This window comes from Oncorhynchus keta, chromosome 26 (assembly GCF_023373465.1).
Source record: "Oncorhynchus keta strain PuntledgeMale-10-30-2019 chromosome 26, Oket_V2, whole genome shotgun sequence".
NCBI lineage: Eukaryota > Metazoa > Chordata > Actinopteri > Salmoniformes > Salmonidae > Oncorhynchus > Oncorhynchus keta.
In genome coordinates, this window is record NC_068446.1 from 10,814,401 (window position 1) to 10,838,005 (window position 23,605).

At 41.5% G+C, this 23,605-nt stretch overlaps 1 protein-coding gene across 4 annotated transcripts in view; it reads right to left on the reverse strand.

Annotated features, from left to right (window-relative positions):
* Positions 1-23,605, reverse strand: part of LOC118358914 (potassium voltage-gated channel subfamily C member 1-like) — a 133,871-nt gene that overhangs the window by 7,229 nt on the left and 103,037 nt on the right. Inside the window, exon 4 of one of the 4 annotated variants that reach the window (XM_052480220.1) lies at positions 237-1,434. The exons of 2 other annotated variants lie outside the window; for them this stretch is intronic. In XM_052480220.1, coding sequence (XP_052336180.1) covers positions 1,289-1,434 — 146 coding nt within the window. In that variant the 3' untranslated portion in view covers positions 237-1,288. Of the gene's footprint in view, positions 1-236; positions 1,435-15,109; positions 15,881-23,605 lie in introns of those variants that run through there. One more of the 4 variants, XM_052480221.1, reaches the window with a different exon arrangement.

Consider the following 23,605-nt stretch of genomic DNA (forward strand, 5'->3'; position numbering starts at 1 on the left):
AAAAATAGTTTGTTATTATGTCCTCCCTCTGTGTGGGTTAGGATGCTCTTCTTTAAAACAATGATGGTTGTTGTTCAGGCTTTCATCAGAGTCTGTGTATTGCACGAAAGCCCCAGAACGCTTTGCGTTCTCTCCAGCTCTCTACATGGCACTGATAATATCAATAATGATAATGATAATAATAGTAGTAGTGAATGAACTCTAGAATAATACAACTCTCTAGCAACCCCCTCAGCTTTTAAAATAATACATTGTTGTTTGATCGGTCGGTGAGTCTATAAGTGTGTGGTGTGTGTGATACAGTCTATTTTCAGCACACAGAAACACATTTAACGGTCCAATGAGTCAGCTCCTCTGGGAGATCTAGCACTAACCAGTACAGTTGTATGGGTGATACTAAAAAAATACCTTTCTTATTTTGGGCTTGCCTCTTTTCTTGTCAAAGATTTTCTGTTAAATATAAGAATTTCTTTGTGTGATTTTTATTCCTACTGTTTTTCGTTAGATTTTTTCTTCAAAAAACGAATGCATGCATTTTAGTATATATTATATATTTTGTTGGTGTTAGTTAGTGTAAGTATGTTCTTCTCCCAAATACAAGAGGTGTGTGTGAGTGGATGGGTTTGCTGTTGAGGCTTGATGACGTGTGGGGGTGTAGAGTATTAGAGGAAGTCTCATTTGACTAAGGAGCTCTTTAGGATTAGTGGTAATACGGAGTGCAAAAACAGCACACATTTACTATAATACAGGGAGGCCTGCTATTTTAGCTCACTACATTATTTATCAGTCTAAATCGCTAACCTACACTCAATCCCTGTTAATAAGGCAGGTGTGTGAGAGTATACGTGTGTGTGTGTTTGTGTGAGAGAGAAAGAGAGAGCGAGTATACGTGTGTGTTGATGTGTGTGTGTGTGTGTGTGTGTGTGTGCGGGTTCTCATTGCTCCATCAGGTGTAACATTGCTGGAGACTAACACCGAATACCTCTTAACATTTTGCTTCGGCTTAACATATTGCACATTGCATGTGGTGGGAAAGTGCCTGTAGTCTTAGAATGAATAGCAAAAATATCCACTAAGTCCCTTATACACTGGATGCCCCCCTTAACCTGGCTTTCAATAAAGAACATTATTACATGTGGCTAAATGGCACCCCCTACAGTTCATTATCATTATCACTATAGGACTAATATCAGTGGGAGTACTGGGATTACAGTGGTGTTGGTATGTCTCTCTTTCCTGATGCTGCTTCTGTAGTTGACTTGTTGGCTTGCTTCTCCACATCATGACGCTACAAAATGGAGGGGATGGGGGAGTGACAGCGGCGGAGGTTGGTTCCCGGGGGCTCGAAAGGGTTGGTGATGGGGGTGAGGCGCATAGGCGCTCCTGACATGCCCGAAATGTTATTGAGGCTGCGGGACTTCTCATAGCCTGTTGCTGTGGTGAGCGGGTTGTCATGGTTACATTATGTTAGAGGTCAAGGGGTTACCGTAGAGGTGACAGGGGTTATCAACAGTGGTGTTTTGGGAAAAGTAGTTTTAGGGTTCAAAACAGTTTAAAAGCAGGACATTTGGTGCAAAATAAATATTAAGTAAAATTGCATAAATGTTTGTGGTAATTTCAATGTTTTAATGATTATTATGTTATTTGTTCATGTTTAAGGAGGACATGGATATAATTTGGATGACAAAGATGTGGTGTTAAAATATATAATGGGTTAGAAATCGCAAGGAATAACAATTGTTATGAATAAAAAGTTTTCAAAAAACAAAAACAATTAAAACCCAAATCATACCAAATCAAGTCAAATCACAGTCAAACCGAAAATTCAAATCAGGTTTTAAGGCCAAAGAAAACAAACAGACAGACAAGGGACAGAGAGAAAGAAAGACAGAGACAGACAGACGGGAGAGACAGGACAAAACAGGAAAATGAGTTATGAAAATATGTCATCAAAATCTTGCCACATCAATACAAAATGGTGCTTTCTGTCCGTAGTGTCAGCATACACAGTACAACACAGTAACGTACAACACAGTAGAGTACAGTAGAATACAGTAGAGGGGAGAGTACTGATGGATAAAACAGCTGGTATCAAGCTCCAGTGACTTTTAGCTCCCTCTGGTATACACAAAGAGAGGGAAGAACACTCATTTATCTCTTAGAAAAAGGAGAGAGAGAGAGAGAGAGAGAGAGAGAGAGAGAGAGAGAGAGAGAGAGAGAGAGAGAGAGAGAGAGAGAGAGAGAGAGAGAGCAGACTCAGCATCCAGATGTTTTAGCCTCCAACACTGAATTCTAAACCTCCAGAAAGACAGATTTCAGACAGACCGGGGGACAGGGCAACAGTACATACAGTCAAAGCTCTATTCAGCACCTCCACAGAATAACAACGTGACCAACTTGGACCTGGTGAAGTTGTCAAGATTTGGGAACAGAAACATAAGCAGAACATTTACTGTGTGTGTGTGTGTGTCTGAAGATCGTATGAAAACACTGGCAGCTTCACCGGGCCCAACAGAACCTGGCTGCCTCCCCCTTATTCACCCTTTACACCTACCTCTCAGAGCCCCCATCACAGTAGTAATGATCTCGGATCAAATTGACCTTTAGATCAAAACAAATAAAATGAATAAGATAATATTTGAATGTCCAGAGGTGAACTGATCAGAGATCAGCACTCCTACTCTGAGACGGTTTGTGAATGCAGGCCCATACTTCCTCTCATGGTCCAAGCCTGCCTTCTTCCCTTCCTCCTCCTCCTTCCCAGCGATGTAGTAGAACGTAAACATAAAACACAGCTTTTCATGTTGTGGATAGCCTCTATGCACATATTATTACGCTAGATTAGTGTTCGAATTTGCATTACTCCCACCTCCCCTTTAAGGGTGAGCCTAAATTCAACCACCTTTTAAGAGTGAGCCAAAGGTCAAATTCCCCTGCTCAGACGTTGCATGCATCAACCAATGGTTGCGTGCCACATCATTGACAGTGCTGTCAGCAACATCTGAGCAGGGGAACATGACCAAAATCTAACACCACCAATTTAAGAGCAAGCCAAAATCTAACACCACCCATGTAAAAGATGAAACGTTGTGTTGTCTGTGTGTGTTGTGAAGTTACAATAGAGCAGCAATCTGGATATAAACCTCACCACACATGACCAAGCAGTAGAATCATCAGGTTATAGGTGGCATAACAGGATAGGTTTGATCATCCACTGTTCTCTAAACTCAAAGCAGCCACATCTCATCCTAATGTGTCCTTTCTTTGTGCTGTTTTTGTTGTCATGAATTACTTTGTTCCATCGTTACTGATAATAGAGAATGTGTTCTTGGGCAGGAATGAATGAGGGCGGAAAGGCAGTCACAGCACATGTCATCAACCATAAAATTGGGATCCAATTCAATCACAGAAAGAGAAACCACACCGTGGTTTACACTGTATACAAGGTCTCGCAGACATTGTCATTGGATATTTTGATTTAGTAAAACCACATCTACCCTTAAAATACAGCATCAACATTCTGTATGAAACCTGCAGCCCTGTTGAAATTAAACAGCATAGACCAGCATACATTTCAAGCTGGTCTATGCTGGTCAAGTTGGTCTGACCAGCATGGTCTAGCTGGTTATGCTGACAGACCAGCCTTTGTTGTGTTTCTGTTCTGTTTTCGCTGATGACCAGCCTTCATTGTGTTTTCGCTGATGACCAGCCTTCATTGTGTTTTCGCTGATGACCAGCCTTCATTGTGTTTTTGTTTGTGACCAGCATAAGCTGAAGCAAAACCAGCATCAAGTCAAATTATGCTGGCTTACAACGTGATGTTTAATTCCTATTGGAATCCAACCAGAGTGGATTCCCACAGTCTGCATTCAGGATGACTGCCAGGGTTTAGAAGATGAGGGTTGTTCAAAACTGTGACTCAGTTGTCAAGTCAACGCATCCGTCAGTGCTGCTGTGTCACGAGAGACATCCCAAATGGGAGATGTATATATTTTTTGTTAATTCAACGTTTGAGTTGCTTTGTGAATCACTAAATTAGCTTGATGTGATTTTACTGCAATGCTGCTCATTGCATCCAAGTTGCTTCTTGACATAGGCGTAGAGCTGTCAGTCAAGGCGAGCTCATGAATATAAGCTCCCCACCCACTCATCCTGTCTTTAAAACTTCCTGGTAGTTAGCCATGAGAGAAAAGGTACTTTTCAGAATGATTGTTCAGGACCTTTGGGTGCCATGTAGAACCCTTTGATCTGTCTCTGTAGGGGAACCTTTTGATTTCCATTTAGAACCCTCTGGTTCCAGATAGAGCCAATGACAGGTTCTACAGTTATACTTATAGGATACTACAGATGTGCTGGAAGTATCCTATAAGTAGAAGTTATCTGCTACAGAGTTGCAGTAAAAATACAGTGGGGTCATACTTGTTAACATAAGCAAGCATTTCAAGTTAGATGGGTTCTCACATACAAAATGTGTATCAGCCAATGAAAAGTGTTTATTTACTTGCATGTGACGCAAAATTGTTCTGGTCCCATCAGATAACCTAGCACATGTTAGCCCTATACTAACCTCAACGAATCGTACTGATTATGTCCTGGCACAACTTCTTCATCAACCTAGAAAAGATCTTAGACTTTATATTGACAAACCAATGTCATTTCTTAAAAAAGGTCAACCCTGGACACTAGAGGGATAATTTAAACCTAACAAATTTGAGATTTACTACTGTAGCAAAATGTTGTGTGCCAATATTGCACTGATGCATCCTTGATTAGGCTACTAGCTACTACTAACGTAAGACACGATTTTCACGTTATTGCATACATGACAAAACCCCGCATTTTTGTTTACCAGTTTCACACACATCTATGTGCTTTTATGGGGGAAATATAAATGAGGTCCTTACAACAACAAAAACCTGTTGACTGCCGGTCCTTGATGCTCGATTCCAAACGCATGTGATGAAGTGGATGATTCTAATCACGCACAGCCTATAAAACATTGTAGCCCTACATTTAGGTGTACACGTCCATGTAATATAGCCTACGCAATATAATTATTAGACAATAGCAGTGTGTTTGTATGCAAGGCTGAAGAAGGTAGCTCCTTCTTAAATTCATTCAAAATCATAATTTTCAAACTGTGGCTGTATGTCCCTTTTCAACACAATATCAGTGCTTGACTTGGGCAGGAGCTCACCAGAACTGAGTACTTGCACCTCAAATGTTCTCATGCTTGAGTTCCTGCACCCCTTATCAAATATTAGCTCAAAAGTATTGTACAGTTCCTGCACTTAAATATATACAGTACCGGCACCTATTTTAGTCCAAGTCAAGCACTAACACAATACATGTAAATCAACATTTAAAAAAAAGGGGGGGGGGGGCTCATGTGAGATTCAAACCCTTGCCACAATCTGAGACAATTACGTGGACTAGGCACTTTACAGAGAGCAATTTGACCAGTCAGTCAAATACATGTGATAGTTGCTTTCACGTTCAGATCTGTTGGACTTGAACAATCCATGAACAAGTGTTGGAACGCGTCCAACTACTTTGACGATTTTAATTGGCTGACGCCACTGTGCCAGGGTATAATCAGTACCACCTGTTTAAGTTAACTTAGAGTTCATTTGTACCATATTATCTGATGGGACCAGCTATAATTTTGCGTTTGATCACATGCAAGTAAATCAACGCTTTTCATTGGCTGACACGCATTTTGTGCATGAGAACCCATTTAACTTTAAACGCTTGCTTTTTTTACAGTTGAATTAAGGTGTTATTGTTGTAAAATGACTTGTTTACCTTACTTTCACTGCACTTTGAAATGTAGGTGGGGGCAATGTGCTGGTGGGGCTCATTAGCATATTTGGAGGCATGGTCTAAAATATGTTGTATTTGTGCCAATTGTTTGTGGAAGTATTGCACCAGTTGAAGTGTTTTATCGTTATGTTGATGAAGGTTGAGGTAGAACTATCGTACAGAGCAGTGTGCCGCCAGAATGTTGATGCTGTATTTTAAGGGTAGATGCGGTTTTACTAATAGATATTGAAAACCGGTGCAATCATCTAGGTGTAGTGTGTGGTGTCTGGAAGTTGGAAAAAGTGGCGAGTAGTGCAGATGAAATGGAGAAAAAGCGGGTGAAGCAACAGCTGTGCTTGAATGCGAATAATATGGGTGTCAGTTCTGATGGTATGGAGCGGGAGGATGAGGGTTAAGGACTGAAATGGTCTGTAGTGGAAAGACATAGGAAGAAGAGAGATCATGATGCTGAAAGCAGTGGAGCGTTTAGTTAAGAAAGCATAAAGAGCGCCAAGGTAGGTAGGAAGCAAAATAAATAATGTGTCAGAGTGGAAAGCAGTTACAGGGTTTTATGAGACAACAGGGCCTCATTTACACCCTGACTACTAATGCCGTAGAAAAAGAGGTAGGTCAAATGAACTCAGAAGTTTACAGACACCTTAGTCAAAGACATTTAAACTCAGTTTCACAATTACTGACATTTATTCCTAGTAAAGATGTTAGGTGAGTTAGGATCACCACTTTATTTTAAGAATGTGAAAGATCAGAATAATTAGTAGAGAGAATGATTTATTTCAGCTTTTACTTCTTTCATCACATTCGCAGTGGGTCAGACGTTTACATACACTCAATTAGTATTTGGTAGCGTTGCTTTTAAATTGTTTAACTTGGGTCAAACGTTTCGGGTAGCCTTCCACAAGCTTCCCACAATAAGTTGGGTGACTTTTGGTCCATTCCTCCTGAGAAAGCTGGTGTAACTGAGTCAGGTTTGTAGGCCTCCATGCTCGCGCACGCTTTTTCAGTTCTGCCCACAAATTTTCTATGGGGTTGAGGTCATGGCTTTGTGATGGCCACTCCATTACCTTGACTTTGTTGTCCTTAAGCCATTTTGCCACAACTTTGGAAGTATGCTTGGGGTCATTGTCCATTTGGAAGACCAATTTGCGACCAAGCTTTAAATTTCTGACTGATGTCTTGAGATGTTGCTTCAATATCTCCACATAATTTTCCTACCTCATGATGCCATCTATTTTGTGAAGTGCACCAGTCCCTCCTGCAACTTAACACCCCCACAACATGATGCTGCCACCTCCGCGCTTCACGGTTGGGATAGTGTTCTTCGGCTTGCAAGCATCCCCCTTTTTCCTCCAAACATAACGATGGTCATTATGGCCAAATAATTATATTTCATCAGACCAGAGGACATTTCTCCAAAAAGTACGATCTTTGTCTCCATGTGCAGTTGCAAACCTTAGTCTTGGCTTTTTTAAATGGTGGTTTTGGAGCAGTGGCTTCTTCCTTGTTGAGCGGCCTTTCAGGATATGTCATTAAAGAACACATTTTACTATGGATATAGATATTTTGTACCTGTTTCCTCCAGCATCTTCACAAGGTCATTTGCTGTTGTTCTGGGATTGATTTGCACTTTTCGCACCAGAGTACGTTCATCTCAAGGAGACAGAACGAGTCTCCTTCCTGAGTGGTATGATGGCTGCGTGGTCCCATGGTGTTTATATTTGTTTATACGCGTACTATTGTTTGTACAGATGAACGTGATACCTTCAGGCATTTGTAAATTGCTCCCAAGGATGAACCAGACTTGTGGAGGTCTACAATTGTTTTTCTGACGTCTTGGCTGATTTGTTTTGATTTCCCATGATGTCAGGCACTGAGTTTGAAGGCAGGTCTTGAAATACATCCACAGGTACACCTCCAATTGACTCAAATTATGTCAATTAGCCTATCAGAAGCTTCTAAAACCATGATATCATTTTCTGGAATTTTCCAAGCTGTTTAAAGGCACAGTCAACATAGTGTATGTAAACTTCTGACCCGCTGGAATTGTGATACAGTGAATTATAAGTGAATTAATCTGTCTGTAAACAATTGTTGGAAAATGTACTTGTGTCATGAACTAAGTAGATGTCCTAACTGACTTTCCAAAACTATAGTGTGTTAACAAGAAATGCGTGGTGTGGTTGAAAAACAAGTTTTAATGCTTCCAACCTAAGCGTATGTAAACTTCCGACTTCAACTGTAGATTGTTAATATTGTGTGGTAGCCAGGCTCAGCAAGAGAAGATTCTGAAAATGGAAAAGCTTAATGGGAAGAAGATTGAAAGCCATGTCACTGGTGCTTATGCTATATTGAAGGGAGTCATCACTGGGGTCCCAATATCTATACCTATAGATGATATTAAAGAAAATGTGAAGGGAGGAAGAGTGAGAGGCCAAAGTGTTGATCAGTAGGAAAGGTCAAAGAAGTGAAGCCTATCAGTGCTGCTAAGATTTGAGAAGGTCATGGGAAAGTAAAGATAGGATTCCTTCGTTTCAATGTCGTAGAATTGGTCCTGTCCCCATTGCGGTGTTTTAAAAGTCAAAGAATGGGACTGATAGCTGTTCAATGTAAAGGATGGAAAATATGTTCTAAGTGTGGAGGGGAACATGATTACTGTAAATGTGGGAGCAATGTGAAGGTTAAGTGTTGTAATTGTGTGGGGGAACATAGTGCAGCATTTGGAGGATGCCAGGTGCAGAGAGAGGCTCAGAAATATAAAATGAGTCATGATGTATCGTATGCAGAGGCTGTAAAACAGACTGGTGGAGCTACAGTGTGGAATGATGCCGCTTCCATGGCTGCTCAAGTATTAAGTGGACCTAATGTCGGGGGTGGTGTTTCTGCTGGTCCTGGCATGGTTTCAAGGCCTGTTCAGAAATCTTGCGCTCATGAATGTGCAGTGTCAAAGGACACTTTGACATGGGAATAAAGTTGACATCATAGCTTTTATTGGTAAGGTTATCAATACGACTCGGGTTGTGGAAAGTAGGTCATTGTGGAGACAGCAAAATAGATATTGGGGGTAACAGATGTTACTGTTGAAATGGTTGTCAGTGAAGGTACAGTGAGCCCCCGGCAGTCATTCTGAATGCAAGTAAGTTACTGTGAATTTTACAATAACTTACTGACATCTGGTTGCCAGTTAAGGTGCCAGTAAGAAACTGGCAGTTAGTTGCCAGTGCGTTACTAGCAGTTACTGGCTATTAAGTTACTGTGAATTGTTACAATAACTTACTGACAACTTGTTGCCATTTAGGTAACGCAGAATTCAAAGCAATGTCAAGGCAACTCATTTCCATTCCTGTGAAATTTAGTCATGTTACGTTTGATACCGAAGCTCTGAGGCATTCTTGAAATAGCTAAGCAGCTAACTTCGAAGTGCCGATGCGTGCATCACTTTATCAGTAGTACATCATCAATGACATCCGAGACTTAGTTTGAGTCCATGCTTTTTTCAAACCGTGTGTTGCAAAATGCGAGATCCCACTGATTTCGCAGCGGTTCCGGTGCTTTCTTCCGATTCCAAGACACTTTCTAACATCGACCTCTACTGGACACTGTACTTACAAATATAGTAACGATTGTGTACAAGTAAGGGTATGAGGTCAAATCCTGTTGAAGGCACACTTTCTGCACTGTTGTTCAAATCATTTGTTTTATTTACTATAGTAAAAGGTTCTATCTTCAGCATCCTAAATGACGCCATAGATTCAGATTATGAAAAATAGTCAACTTGAAGGCAAAAAAGGGAAGCATGATGACAGATACAAACCTGGTATTCCAACTGATAAGAGTTTTGATGAAAACAGTGGAGAAAAAAATACTTCCATCTGATAGTCACACGCTGCTATTTATTGCTGACCAGCAGATGTCAATAATGTACATTACATTTACATTACATTTAAGTCATTTAGCAGACGCTCTTATCCAGAGCGACTTACAAATTGGTGCATTCACCTTATGACATCCAGTGGAACAGCCACTTTACAATAGTGCATCTAAATATTTTAAGGGGGGTGAGAAGGATTACTTTATCCTATCCTAGGTATTCCTTAAAGAGGTGGGGTTTCAGGTGTCTCCGGAAGGTGGTGATTGACTCCGCTGTCCTGGCGTCGTGAGGGAGTGTGTTCCACCATTGGGGAGCCAGAGCAGCGAACAGTTTTGACTGGGCTGAGCGGGAACTGTACTTCCTCAGTGGTAGGGAGGCGAGCAGGCCAGAGGTGGATGAACGCAGTGCCCTTGTTTGGGTGTAGGGCCTGATCAGAGCCTGGAGGTACTGAGGTGCCGTTCCCCTCACAGCTCCGTAGGCAAGCACCATGGTCTTGTAGCGGATGCGAGCTTCAACTGGAAGCCAGTGGAGAGAGCGGAGGAGCGGGGTGACGTGAGAGAACTTGGGAAGGTTGAACACCAGACGGGCTGCGGCGTTCTGGATGAGTTGTAGGGGTTTAATGGCACAGGCAGGGAGCCCAGCCAACAGCGAGTTGCAGTAATCCAGACGGGAGATGACAAGTGCCTGGATTAGGACCTGCGCCGCTTCCTGTGTGAGGCAGGGTCGTACTCTGCGGATGTTGTAGAGCATGAACCTGCAGGAACGGGCCACCGCCTTGATGTTAGTTGAGAACGACAGGGTGTTGTCCAGGATCACGCCAAGGTTCTTAGCGCTCTGGGAGGAGGACACAATGGAGTTGTCAACCGTGATGGCGAGATCATGGAACGGGCAGTCCTTCCCCGGGAGGAAGAGCAGCTCCGTCTTGCCGAGGTTCAGCTTGAGGTGGTGATCCGTCATCCACACTGATATGTCTGCCAGACATGCAGAGATGCGATTCGCCACCTGGTCATCAGAAGGGGGAAAGGAGAAGATTAATTGTGTGTCGTCTGCATAGCAATGATAGGAGAGACCATGTGAGGTTATGACAGAGCCAAGTGACTTGCTGTATAGCGAGAATAGGAGAGGGCCTAGAACAGAGCCCTGGGGGACACCAGTGGTGAGAGCGCGTGGTGAGGAGACAGATTCTCGCCACGCCACCTGGTAGGAGCGACCTGTCAGGTAGGACGCAATCCAAACGTGGGCCGCGCCGGAGATGCCCAACTCGGAGAGGGTGGAGAGGAGGATCTGATGGTTCACAGTAACGAAGGCAGCCGATAGGTCTAGAAGGATGAGAGCAGAGGAGAGAGAGTTAGCTTTAGCAGTGCACCTCCGTGATACAGAGAAGAGCAGTCTCAGTTGAATGACTAGTCTTGAAACCTGACTGATTTGGATCAAGAAGGTCATTCTGAGAGAGATAGCGGGAGAGCTGGCCAAGGACGGCACGTTCAAGAGTTTTGGAGAGAAAAGAAAGAAGGGATACTGGTCTGTAGTTGTTGACATCGGAGGGATCGAGTGTAGGTTTTTTCAGAAGGGGTGCAACTCTCGCTCTCTTGAAGACGGAAGGGACGTAGCCAGCGGTCAGGGAGTACATTGTGAACAGATAATGAAGCTCTGAGTAATCAACCGTTTTTCGACACAATTTGGTGAATTCTGAATTTCTGAAGCCTTCAGAAAGCCTCGGTTTCCCATCACACCCCCTTAAACTGGTACAACACTTGAACTGGCGGTTGGCACAAACACATATATACATTCCCCCACCTACACTTCAAAGTGAAGTGATGATTGTACCTTATATTTAAAATATTGGATAGAAAAATTTACCATTATACTAGATTATCCATACATGTACCCTAAAAATAACCAACCAATACCATGCCAGTTCCTATGTGTACCTCTGAAGGTACCTTAAGTGTACCTTTGACCTTTTTGTACTCCAGGAAACAAGACTGTACTCTAACTGTATCCTAATTTTGAGTATGCGGATATATGTTATTGGTAATAAAGATGCTCCTGGTGGAAAACCCCAAAGTATTTATGCACACTACATCAAGCACGGCTATTTTTTCCATCGGTGTTGTCAGATAATCTGACAATTATTGACTTGGTTCTTGGCAACATTTAGCAAAGTGCAGAAATGTATTCTTGCCTTTAATCTGTGGCCAATCTCTGTCATGCCCACAGACCTGGTGGTGTTAGCAGGACATTCAGGTTGTGAGTTCAAATCCCAAGTGAGGTATAGACTCAAGTAACCAACATTCAGCAGCATACTGTCCTTTTACAGCAATAACACCATACATTTGTCTGAAAAACTTCAGTAACCTGTTGTTTACCTTACTTTCACTGCAACCAGTAGCCTGTACTGTATCGTAAAATGACAGGACTTTTTAACAGTGCATTTTATGGTATAAACGGAAAACATGGTAGTTCTTCACAACCATCACAGCAGCAGAGAACCCTTCCTGATATGCAAAAGTGTTACATCCCTGACAAAGAACCCCTGAATAACCTATTTTTTTTGTGTATGCTGGTCCAGCTTGTCTGCAAAACCACACCCATCATTATCATACTTACAAACATACTCTATTGCTGTCTGTTTCAATATCTATGTTTTTGCATGTACATTGATTGATTAATTAATCAATTAATTTATCTTATACTACACAAAGTAGTATACCACTAACTTAAACTACATATTTTTCTCAACTAATCAATTCTGTTATTTGGATTTATTGCACCCGTTACTGAAATGGTTGTTCCAGTTTAGATGGTTTAGGTAGTCTCATTCATAAATTGTTCTAACCATTGCAGTCATGCTGAATGCAGATTTTCAGTGAGTGAGTGAGTGAGTGAATGAATGAAAGGTACAATTATTGGATATCCCTAATCAGTCTGGATCGGAATAAGAAATCCCTTTTCAAGCCAGCATAATGTGACTTGCTGGTTTTTCAGGTGACCAGCTTATGTTGGTCATCAGTGTCAAAAACACAACGAAGGCTGGTTACTGGCGAAAACACAACGAAGACTGGTCACTGGCGAAAACACAACGAAGACTGGTCACTGGCGAAAACACAACGAAGACTGGTCACTGGCGAAAACACAACGAAGACTGGTCACTGGCGAAAACACAACAAAGACTGGTCACTGGCGAAAACACAACGAAGACTGGTCACTGGCGAAAACACAACGAAGACTGGTCACCAGAGAAAATGCAACAAAGGCTGGTCACTGGCGAAAACACAACGAAGACTGGTCACTGGCGAAAACACAACGAAGGCTGGTCACTGGCGAAAACACAACGAAGACTGGTCACTGGCGAAAACACAACGAAGACTGGTCACTGGCGAAAACACAACGAAGACTGGTCACTGGCGAAAACACAACGAAGACTGGTCACCGGCGAAAACACAACGAAGGCTGGTCACTGGCGAAAACACAACAAAGACTGGTCACCAGAGAAAATGCAACAAAGGCTGGTCACCAGAGAAAACACAACAAAGGCTGGTCACCAGAGAAAATGCAACGAAGGCTGGTCTATGCTGTTTTACTTCAGCAAGTAGTGCGGTTTCTTTCAATATCTGTAGTTGATTAAATGTGGGCCAGAGTTGCCAACAGCACGGGGAGAGGTTGTAGGCTCCCACCCCTCTCCTCACACTGACACAAACTAACAAACAAAATGAGAGACAGAACATGGCTCATCAAACAAATCAAAATCTGAAACGAACAACTGAATTACTATTACAAATACCAGGTATTAATATCATTACTATACTTCCAGATTAGTTGGGCCTGTGTCTGGAATTTAGAACTTAGACCTAGAACTTAGAATACAACACTGAGGGGTAGGTTTGGGGTTGGGGAGCACTGGGCTAACGTTGTCGCGGCCGGATGAGTTTGTTTGACGCCAGGTTCTTACATTAATGCATTGCCTATAGGAGCCACTCAGGCATGGGCTGGTGCTGTGAACAAGAGGCATGCTGGGTAATACTGTCTGGGTAGTACGCTACGGCTATGCAAAAGATCTGGGTCATCGTGTTCTTCACAACCTGACCACTCTTCTTTGGCAGAGTGGGTGTGTTGAGAGAGTGTGTGTGTGTGTGTGTGTGTGTGTGTGTGTGTGTGTGTGTGTGTTCATGTGCATGTATGTTAATGGTTTGTGTGCCTGTTTGAGGGTACAGGAATTTCCAGGATTCTGTATTAAAACTTGAGCACGTACTGAGCACGTACTGTTAATGTCTAAATTGATGATGTGTAAATATATGTGCATGTGTCTACTCTCTAAATGCAATATATTTATGTTTTCATATATTTACACATGCATCTGACTAGCATCACTTTAGGTGTAGGGTACAGTACACACATTATTATTCAAAGGTACAGTGCATGGCTGTGTAGGATATCCTCCTGCGTTGGTCTCTCTATTCAAACTCTTTGTGTTTTAGACGTCGACCCTTGTAACAGCCCACATCAATCCCAGCAACTCTTAGCTGATTAGGAAGTGTGTGTGTGTGTGTGTGTGTGTGTGTGTGTGTGTGTGTGTGTGTGTGTGTGTGTGTGTGTGTGTGTGTGTGTGTGTGTGTGTGTGTGTGTGTGTGTGTGTGTGTGTGTGTGTGTGTGTGTGTGTGTGTGTGTGTGTGTGTGTGGTCTTAGGGTTCCACAAGCAGTAAGGGGTGGTTTGATTGAGATCGATATCTCCCAAACGGTTAGCCTATCGTGTCCTACAGTAATAACATGTTTGTTTTCAGGCTTTCAAGAAGCTTCACTTAGCTCAGCTCGCTGAGACCAGGACAGGACAGGGACCGGGACGAAGGCCCTGCTCAGGAGAGGTTGAGGTGGGAAAGAACAACGTAGTAACCATGAGTAACGGCTGGTAACCTTTGGACGGATTCCAGGCATACCTAGCGTAATGATTCATTTGTGGAATTGCAATGCCATGAAACTGGGCTGGGAGGTTTTCCTTGGTCAGGTCACAGGATTTATAACTCTGAACTAGAGCCTTGGGTTTTTCTTGGTCGGATCAGGTGGTCTGGACAAAACTCCCGGCCCTATATAATGACTTAGAACTAGGCTATGTGTAAATACAATGGATAGATAAGCGAATATGTGGTTGGTAGTGACAGTTTGATTGGCTAATGGCTATTGGCCATACTGTTCATCTAACGTTACCCAGATCACCTCCTTCACAGCATCCAACACACCATGCAACATGCACCTCACAACTAGGTGACAGAGAGAAAGAGACAGAGAGATAGAAGTACAAGCAAAAAAATAGTTCATTAAATTATCACAAAAAATGTCAGACCATAAATATCAACAAAGAGAGCAAAATAATAATATAATAATTATAATAAATGAGCCAATAAACGGTACAAGTATGATCTCTTTTTGAATACTCAACTCACTTTTTTTATTGACTTTATCAGGAACTTATTGTTTGATTGACACTCAGAAGAACTTAACTCTGTTTCATAGCTTCATTTTTGACACAAATGCATGCTGTATTCTCACACACACACTCAAACGCACGCACGCACGCACACACACACGGAGCACGCCATAAAACAAGATGATTTAAAACTGGCACGCTAGTATGTGATCTATATGCATTGCCAAAGATTTCTTGCTGTAAAACATGCATTGTGCATCACTATCAAAGATTATCAATGCTATTAAATCTAAGAGTATTTTTTTTAAAATCAACTTGAATTCACTTTTAGATTTGTAAACGCTAATGTATGTAATTCTACTCCATTCTTGCATTACATCCTTACATATATCAGGTTGAACACATTCACGCCACTCTACATGGCTTTACAGCAAAGCCTGGTTGTTTAACGCAGCAGAATGCAGCACTGTTCCTGCCAAAGCCGTGACATACCAGCTTGTTCCTCCTATACCCTTTTCACACTACCGAGCCAAACAGAGCCGAGTCCAACCAAGCTGTACTGCGCTGGCATGGTTAGTGGTTACGCATCCACTACAGTTGCTGGAACTCTGCTGGAATGGACAATGTGAAAAGAGGTAATCTGAGCCAGCACAGCATGGTTTGGGTCAGCTTGATAGTGCTACAGAGGAGGAGGGCAGGAAGCTAGTCGGTTGTACGTACCTCAGGTCAAACTTTAGTTATGCTACGCAGGTGCAATGACTGGGGATGTCCTGGGGATGGGATGGAACGGAACATGGAAGTTAGTCTGAGAGGGGGGGGGGGAACAAGGGGACAAATATTTCCCCCAGCACAAATCTACATGTAGATAAGGTTTCCAATATCAGAGTTGTTATATAATTTGTTATGGCAGCCTTTTTGTATTATATCTAGTGTTTGGATCATTGGTAGTGGATGTAAATAAATATCCATGCTCAGGTAGTTGATGTCAGATACTGTATAGGCTCTATACACCAGTATTGTGCAGTAAATACCTTTGTAGCAATATAGTTCAATAATATGTGTGCTGTAGAAATACTGTAGTACAACTGTAGTATCACTGTAGTATTAGTGTAGTATCACTGTAATACAACTGTACTATCACTATAGTAGTATGACTGTAGTATCACTGTGGTACAATACCACTGTAGTATCGTATCACTGTGGTATTAGTGTAGTATCACTGTGGTATCACTGTAGTAATATATCACTGTAATATTACTGTGATATCACTGTAGTATCTATCACTGTATATTCACTGTGGCATTAAATAAAAGCAGCTTAAATACATGAATATACAGCAGAAGTCGGAAGATTACAAACACTTAGGTTGGAGTCATTAAATCTAAGTTTTCAACCACTCAACAAATTTCGTGTTAACAAACTATAGTTTTGGCAAGTCGGTTAGGACATCTACTTTGTGCATGACACAAGTCATTTTTCCAACAATTATTTACAGACAGATTACTTCACTTAAAGTTCACGGTATCACAATTCCAGTGGGTCAGAAGTTAACATACACTAAATTGACTGTGCCTTTAAACAGCTTGAAAATTCCAGAAAATTATGTCATGGCTTTAGAAGCTTTGGATAGGCTAATTGACATCATTTGAGTCAATTGGAGGTGTACCTGTGGATGTATTTCAAGGCCTACCTTCCAACTCAGTGCCTCTTTGCTTGACATCATTGGAAAATCTAAAGATATCAGCCGGGACCTCAGAAAAAAATTGTAGACATTCACAAGTCTGGTTCATCCTTGAGAGCAATTTCCAAACACCTGAAGGTACCACGTTCATCTGTACAAAAAATAGTACGCAAGTATAAACACAATGGGACCACGCAGCCGTCATACCACTCAGGGAGGAGACGCGTTCTGTCTCCTAGAGATGAAGGTACTCTGGTGCGAAAAGTGCAAATCAATCCCAGAACAACAGCAAAGGACCTTGTGAAGATGCTGGAGGAAACAGGTACAAAATATCTATATCCACAGTAAAACGAGTCCTATATCGACATAACCTGAAAGGCTGCTCAACAAGGAAGAAGCCACTGCTCCAAAACTGTCATAAAAAAAGCCAGAGTGCGGTTTACAACTGCACATGGGGACAAAGAATGTACTTTTTGGAGAAATGTCCTCTGGTCTGATGAAACAGAAATATAACTGTTTGGCCATAACAACCATCATTATGTTTGGAGGAAAAAGGGGGAGGCTTGCAAGCCGAAGAACACCATCCCAACCGCGAAGCACGGAGGTGGTAGCATCATGTTGTGGGGGTGTTTTGCTGCAGAAGGGACTGGTGCACTTCACAAAATAGATGGCATCATGAGGTAGGAAAATTATGTGGAGATATTGAAGCAACATCTCAAGACATCAGTCAGGAAGTTAAAGCTTGGTCGCAAATGGGTCTTCCAAATGAACTATGACCCCATGCATGCTTCCAAAGTTGTGGCAAAATGGCTTAACGACAACAAAGTCAAGGTATTGGGAGTGGCCATCACAAAGCCCTGACCTCAATCCTATAGAACACTTGTGGGCAGAACTGAAAAAAGCGTGTGCGAGCACGCTTCTGACCCACTGGGAATGTGATGAAAGAAATCAAATCTGAAATAAATGATTATCTCTCCTATTATTCTGACATTTCACATTCTTAAAATAAAGTGGTGATCCTAACTGACCTAAGACAGGGAATTTTTACTAGGATTAAATGTCAGGAATTGTGAAAAACTGAGTTTAAATGTATTTGGTAAGTAAACTTCCGATTTCAACTGTACTATACATGGTTTTAAACGGCCAAAGTATAGTAAATTTAAATGTATAGATTTAATTTGCATAAATGTTTCTTATTACTTTCCCACTTTTTTAGTATTATATATAAATGATGATATATTTGCATTGGCTGATTATTGTTATGTCACATTACGAAACAACATGTAGATTTGTAATCACCTGGGGCAATATTTGAAACACATTTTTCACATTTATGGATGTATGACAGAAAACAACACAATTGACACAGTAACCATACATACAGTAGAACATCTGTATGTATCAGACATAGCATGAAATACTGAACCACGTTTTAACACACAAACACCATATCCCCAAACAACATTGAGTTGATTCATAAGAAACCACACTGGGGCCTAGATGGCCAGCTCTCTGCTATGTCACATGGACACATATATGAACACACATGCTGAACACACATTACTTACGATGGGGAGAGGGAGAGGGGCGCTATAGATGAATGAATGAACCTACTATATCTCCTCCTGAAGAATCTAATCCTACTGTTCTTTTCCTCATGCATATTGCATGTACCTTGATAGTGGCCAATGACAGAGAGAGAAAAAGAGAGAAAGAAAGAGATGAAAGAGAGAGAGAGAGAGAATGGGGGCGGAAAAGAGAGAAAAAGATAGAGCGAGAAATAGGGAGGGAGGGCAGAGAAGAGAGATTGAGGGAGAAAGAGAGAGAGGGGGGGGAATGGTGGAAGAGAGAAAGAGGGAAAAATAGTAAAATGGAGAGAAAGAGAGAGGGGCAGGGACAGGACAGACAGAGAAATATTCCCTGATGTGAAAAGGGTTAGTTCACTATTATGGGAATATTCAACGTACTGACACTGAACATAGCCCTTAGATGTATGTTACACATATGTTCTGTATATACACAGGATGACCAGAGTATATACAGTAGAAATTATTCCATTTTGGCGTCAATGACCGAGATATGACAATAAATAACACACACACACACACACAAACACACACCCCAGGACTCACTGTCACATGCAGTATATCCCAGTCTATTTGTTGACATAATGCAGACTCTATGTCACTGTCACATGCGATCTGTTTACTGTCTCCCCCTGTCTGGTACAGGTAACTCACAATGGCTAGCCCCATGTCGTTGTATATATATTTTTTAATGATTGTGCATTTTGCTATTTGCCTCATGACTCCTGCATGCTTTGTTGACTACGAACAATGTTTGTTCCCACACTCTGGACTCTTAATTAACCTCTTCGAGATAGGGGGCGCTCTTTTAATTTTTGGATAAAAAACGTTCCTGTTTTAAACAAGATATTTTGTCACGAAAAGATGCTCGACTATGCATGGAATTGACAGCTTTGGAAAGACAAAACTCTGACGTTTCCAAAACTGCAAAGATATTATCTGTGAGTGCCCCAGAACTAATGCTACAGGCGAAACCAAGATGAAGTTTCATACTGGAAATGCCCCAGATTCTGAAGGCGCTGTGTTCCAATGTCTCCTTATATGGCTGTCAATGCGCCAGGAATGAGCCTGCCCTTTGTGTTGTTTCTCCAAGGTGTCTGCAGCATTGTGACGTGTTTGTAGGCATATCATTGGAAGATTGACCATAAGAGACTACATTTACCTGGTGTCCCGCCCGGTGTCCTGTGTCGAAATTATTGCGTAATCTGTAGGTCCATGCGCGTTCCATTTCTTCAGAAGAGGAAGTCAACTGCCACGAAGGATTTATCGTCAATAGATATGTGAAAAACACCTTGAGGATTGATTCTAAACATCGGTTTGCCATGTTTCTGTCGATATTATGGAGTTAATTTGGAGAAAAAAAATTTGTTTCAATGACTTAATTTTTTTTTTACATTTTTACATTTTTTCTTACCCTAACGTGATGAACAAAACGGAGCGATTTGTCAACACAAATAATCGTTTTTGTAAAAACGGAACATTTGCTATCTAACTGAGAGTCTCCTCATTGAAAACATCTGAAGTTCTTCAAAGGTAAATAATTTTATTTGAATCCTTTTCTGGTTTTTGTGAAAATGTTGCATGCTGAAAGCCAGGCATAATCCTATGCTAGGCTATCAATACTGTTACACAAATGCTTGTTTAGCTATGGTTCAAAAGCATATTTTGAAAATCTGAGATGACAGTGTTGTTAACAAAAGGCTAAGCTTGAGAGCAAATAGATTAATTTCATTTCATTTGCGATTTTCATGAATAGTTAACGTTGTGTTATGCTAATGAGCTTGCGGATAGATTTACACAATCCTGGATACAGGTTTTTTTTCGTAGCTAAACGTGACGCAGAAAACGTAGCGATTTGTCCTAAACAAATAATCTTTCAGGAAAAACTGAACATTTGCTATCTGAGTCTCCTCATTGAAAACATCCGAAGTTCTTCAAAGGTAAATGATTTTATTTGAATGCTTTTCTGTTTTTTGTGAAAATGTTGCCTGCTGAATGCTAACGCTAAATGCTACTCTAAATGCTACGCTAGCTATCAATACTATTACACAAATGCTTGTTTTGCAATGGTTAAGAAGCATATTTTGAAAATCTGAGATGACAGTGTTGTTAACAAAAGGCTAAGCTTGAGAGAAAATAGATTAATTTAATTTCATTTGCGATTTTCATGAATAGTTAACGTTGCATTATGGTAATGAGCTTGAGGCTGTAGTCACGATACCGGATCCGGGATGGCTCGACGCAAGAAGTTAATCTCTATTGGTTACACAGACGTTTGGCCTCCCATCCCATTCGAACCACCTCTCGCTGGCTTTGTATTCATGTTACCTGATGAAATTGCTGTACAATATGATCTTGTAGCCATCTGATGCACATTCAGATATCATAAATTAGCACTGCAGAGCTCTCCCTGTCCTCTGCCGTGCCTTGATTGTATTACTGTTGATGATATCTGGAAATGTGCATGTACACCCTGGCCCATCTACTGTAGCTAGCCCCAATTCTGACTTGTGCTCTGATATCTGCTTCACTGATTTCTGCTCCCGTAAAAGCCTGTGTCTTCTGCATGTTAAAACTAGAAGCTTATTACCTAAAATGGATCAATTGAAAGTGTGGGTTCATAGCTCCAATCCAGATGTGTTGGTCATTACTGAGACGTGGCTAAGGAAGAGTGTTTTGAATACTGATGTTAACCTTTCTGGTTATAACCTTTTTCGGCAAGACAGATCTTCCAAAGCTGGGCGAGGGGCAATCTTTACCAAGGAACACCTTCAGTGCTCGATTGTCTCCACCAAGTCTGTCCCCAAACAATTCGATTTGCTGGTTTTAAGTATTAAACTTTCAAATAGCACTTTGTTGACTGTTGCTGGGTGCTACCGTCCTCCATCAGCACCGGCCCGTACCCTAAACTCTCTCCTGGCCCCTTACACTTAGTCTGAATTTGTACTGCTAGGTGACCTAAACTGGGACATGCTTAAACCACCTGACCAAGTCCTAAAGCAATGGGACCCCTTAAATCTTTCTCAGATTATTACCAATCCCACAAAGTATGACTCCAAACACCCAGAAAAGGCTACTCTTCTTGATGTTATCCTCACAAATAATCCACTAACATTGAGTGGCTGCTGCCAACACACTGGCGGCTGCTGCCAACACACTGACACTGACACTGACTCAACTCCAACCACTTTAATAATGGGAATTGATGGGAAATGATGTAAAATATATCACTAGCCACTCTAAACAATGCTACCTTATATAATGTTACATACCCTACATTATTCATCTCATATGCATACGTATATACTGTACTCTATATCATCTACTGCATCCTTATGTAATACATGTATCACTAGCCACTTTAACTATGCCACTTTGTTTACATACTCATCTCATATGTATATACTGTACTCGATACCATCTACTGTATCTTGCCTATGCTGCTCTGTACCATCACTCATTCATATATCTTTATGTACATATTCTTTATCCCCTTACACTGTGACAGTAGTTTTGGAATGGTTAGTTAGATGACTTGTTGGTTATTACTGCATTGTCGGAACTAGAAGCACAAGCATTTCGCTACACTCGCATTAACATCTGCTAACCATGTGTATGTGACAAATAAAATTGGATTTGATTTGATTTGATAGGTATCAGTCTGGTGTTTTCTGTAATGACCTTAGTGATCGCTGTTTTTACAGCCTGTGTTTGTAATGGCTGCTCAGTGAAACGACCTGTCCTGATTTGTCATAGACGCTTGCTAAAAAACTTTAATGAGCAATCCTTCCTTCATGAACTGGCCTCTGTAAAATGGTATAGAATCAGCTTGATCCCCTCTGTCGAAGACGCTTGGACCTTTTAAAAAGATATATATTTTCAGTAGTATTGCTAACAAACACCCCCCATAAAGAAAATGAGAATTCAAAAAAGGATCAGCCCCTGGTTCGACAGTGATCTTGCAGAGTTACTCCACCTCAAGAATTGCATTTGGCTAAAGGCTCAGCCCACGCTTACTCAAGCTGACTGGCTCTCGTTCAGGCAAATGAGAAATAAGTGCACTCAGGCTATCCGGAAGGCCAAAGTTAGTTACTTTCAGGAGCAGTTCTAACCCCAATAAATTCTGGAAAACGGTTAAAGACCTAGAGAATAAACCCTCCTCCTCACAGCTGCCCATGTCCCTTAAAGTTGATGATGTGGTTGTTACTGACAAGAAGCACATGGCTGAGCTCTTTAATTAATCACCACTTCATTAAGTCAGGATTCCTATTTGACTCATCGCCAAGCCTATCTCCAACCTTTTTAACCTCTCTCTCCTTTCTGGGGAGGTTCCCATTGCTTATTTAAAGGAGAGATCAAGCTGATCCTAACTGTTATAGGCCTATTTCTATTTTGCCCTGTTTATCAAAAGTGTTGGAAAAACTTGTCAATAATCAACTGACTGGCTTTCTTGCTGTCTATATTATTCTCTCTGGTATGCAATCTGGTTTCCGCTCAGGTTATGGATCGGTCACCGCAACCTTAAAGGTCGTCAGTGATGTCACCATTGCCCTTGATTCTAAACAATGTTGTGCTGCTATTTTTATTGACTTGGTCAAAGCTTTTGATACGGTAGACCATTCCATTCATGTGGGCCGGCTAAGGAGTATTGGTGTCTCTGAGGAGTCTTTGGCCTGGTTTGCTAACTTACCTCTCTCTGTGCAGTGTATAAAGTCAGAAAATCTACTGTCTCAGCCACTGCCTGTCATCAAGGGAGTACACCAAGGCTTGATCCTAGGCTTCACACTCTCCTCAAATTTACATCAACAACATAGCTCGGGCAGTAGAAAGCTCTCTCATCCATTTATATGCAGATGATACAGTCTTATACTCAGCTGGTCCCTCCCCGGATTTTGTGTTAAAAACTCTACAACAAAGCTTTCTTAGTGTCCAACAAGCTTTCTCTGCCCTTAACCTTGTTCTGAACACCTCCAAAACAAAGGTCATGTGGTGTGGTAAGAAGAATGCACCACTCCCCACAGGTGTGGTCACTACTTCTGAGGGTTTAGAGCTTAAGGTCATAACCTCATACAAGTACTTGGGAGTATGGCTAGACGGTACACTGTCCTTCTCTCAGCACATATCAAAGCTGCAGGCTAAAGTTACATTTATACTTGGTACCTCTATCATAATCGCTCCTCTTTCACCCTAGCTGCCAAACTAACCCTGATTCAGATGACCATCCTACC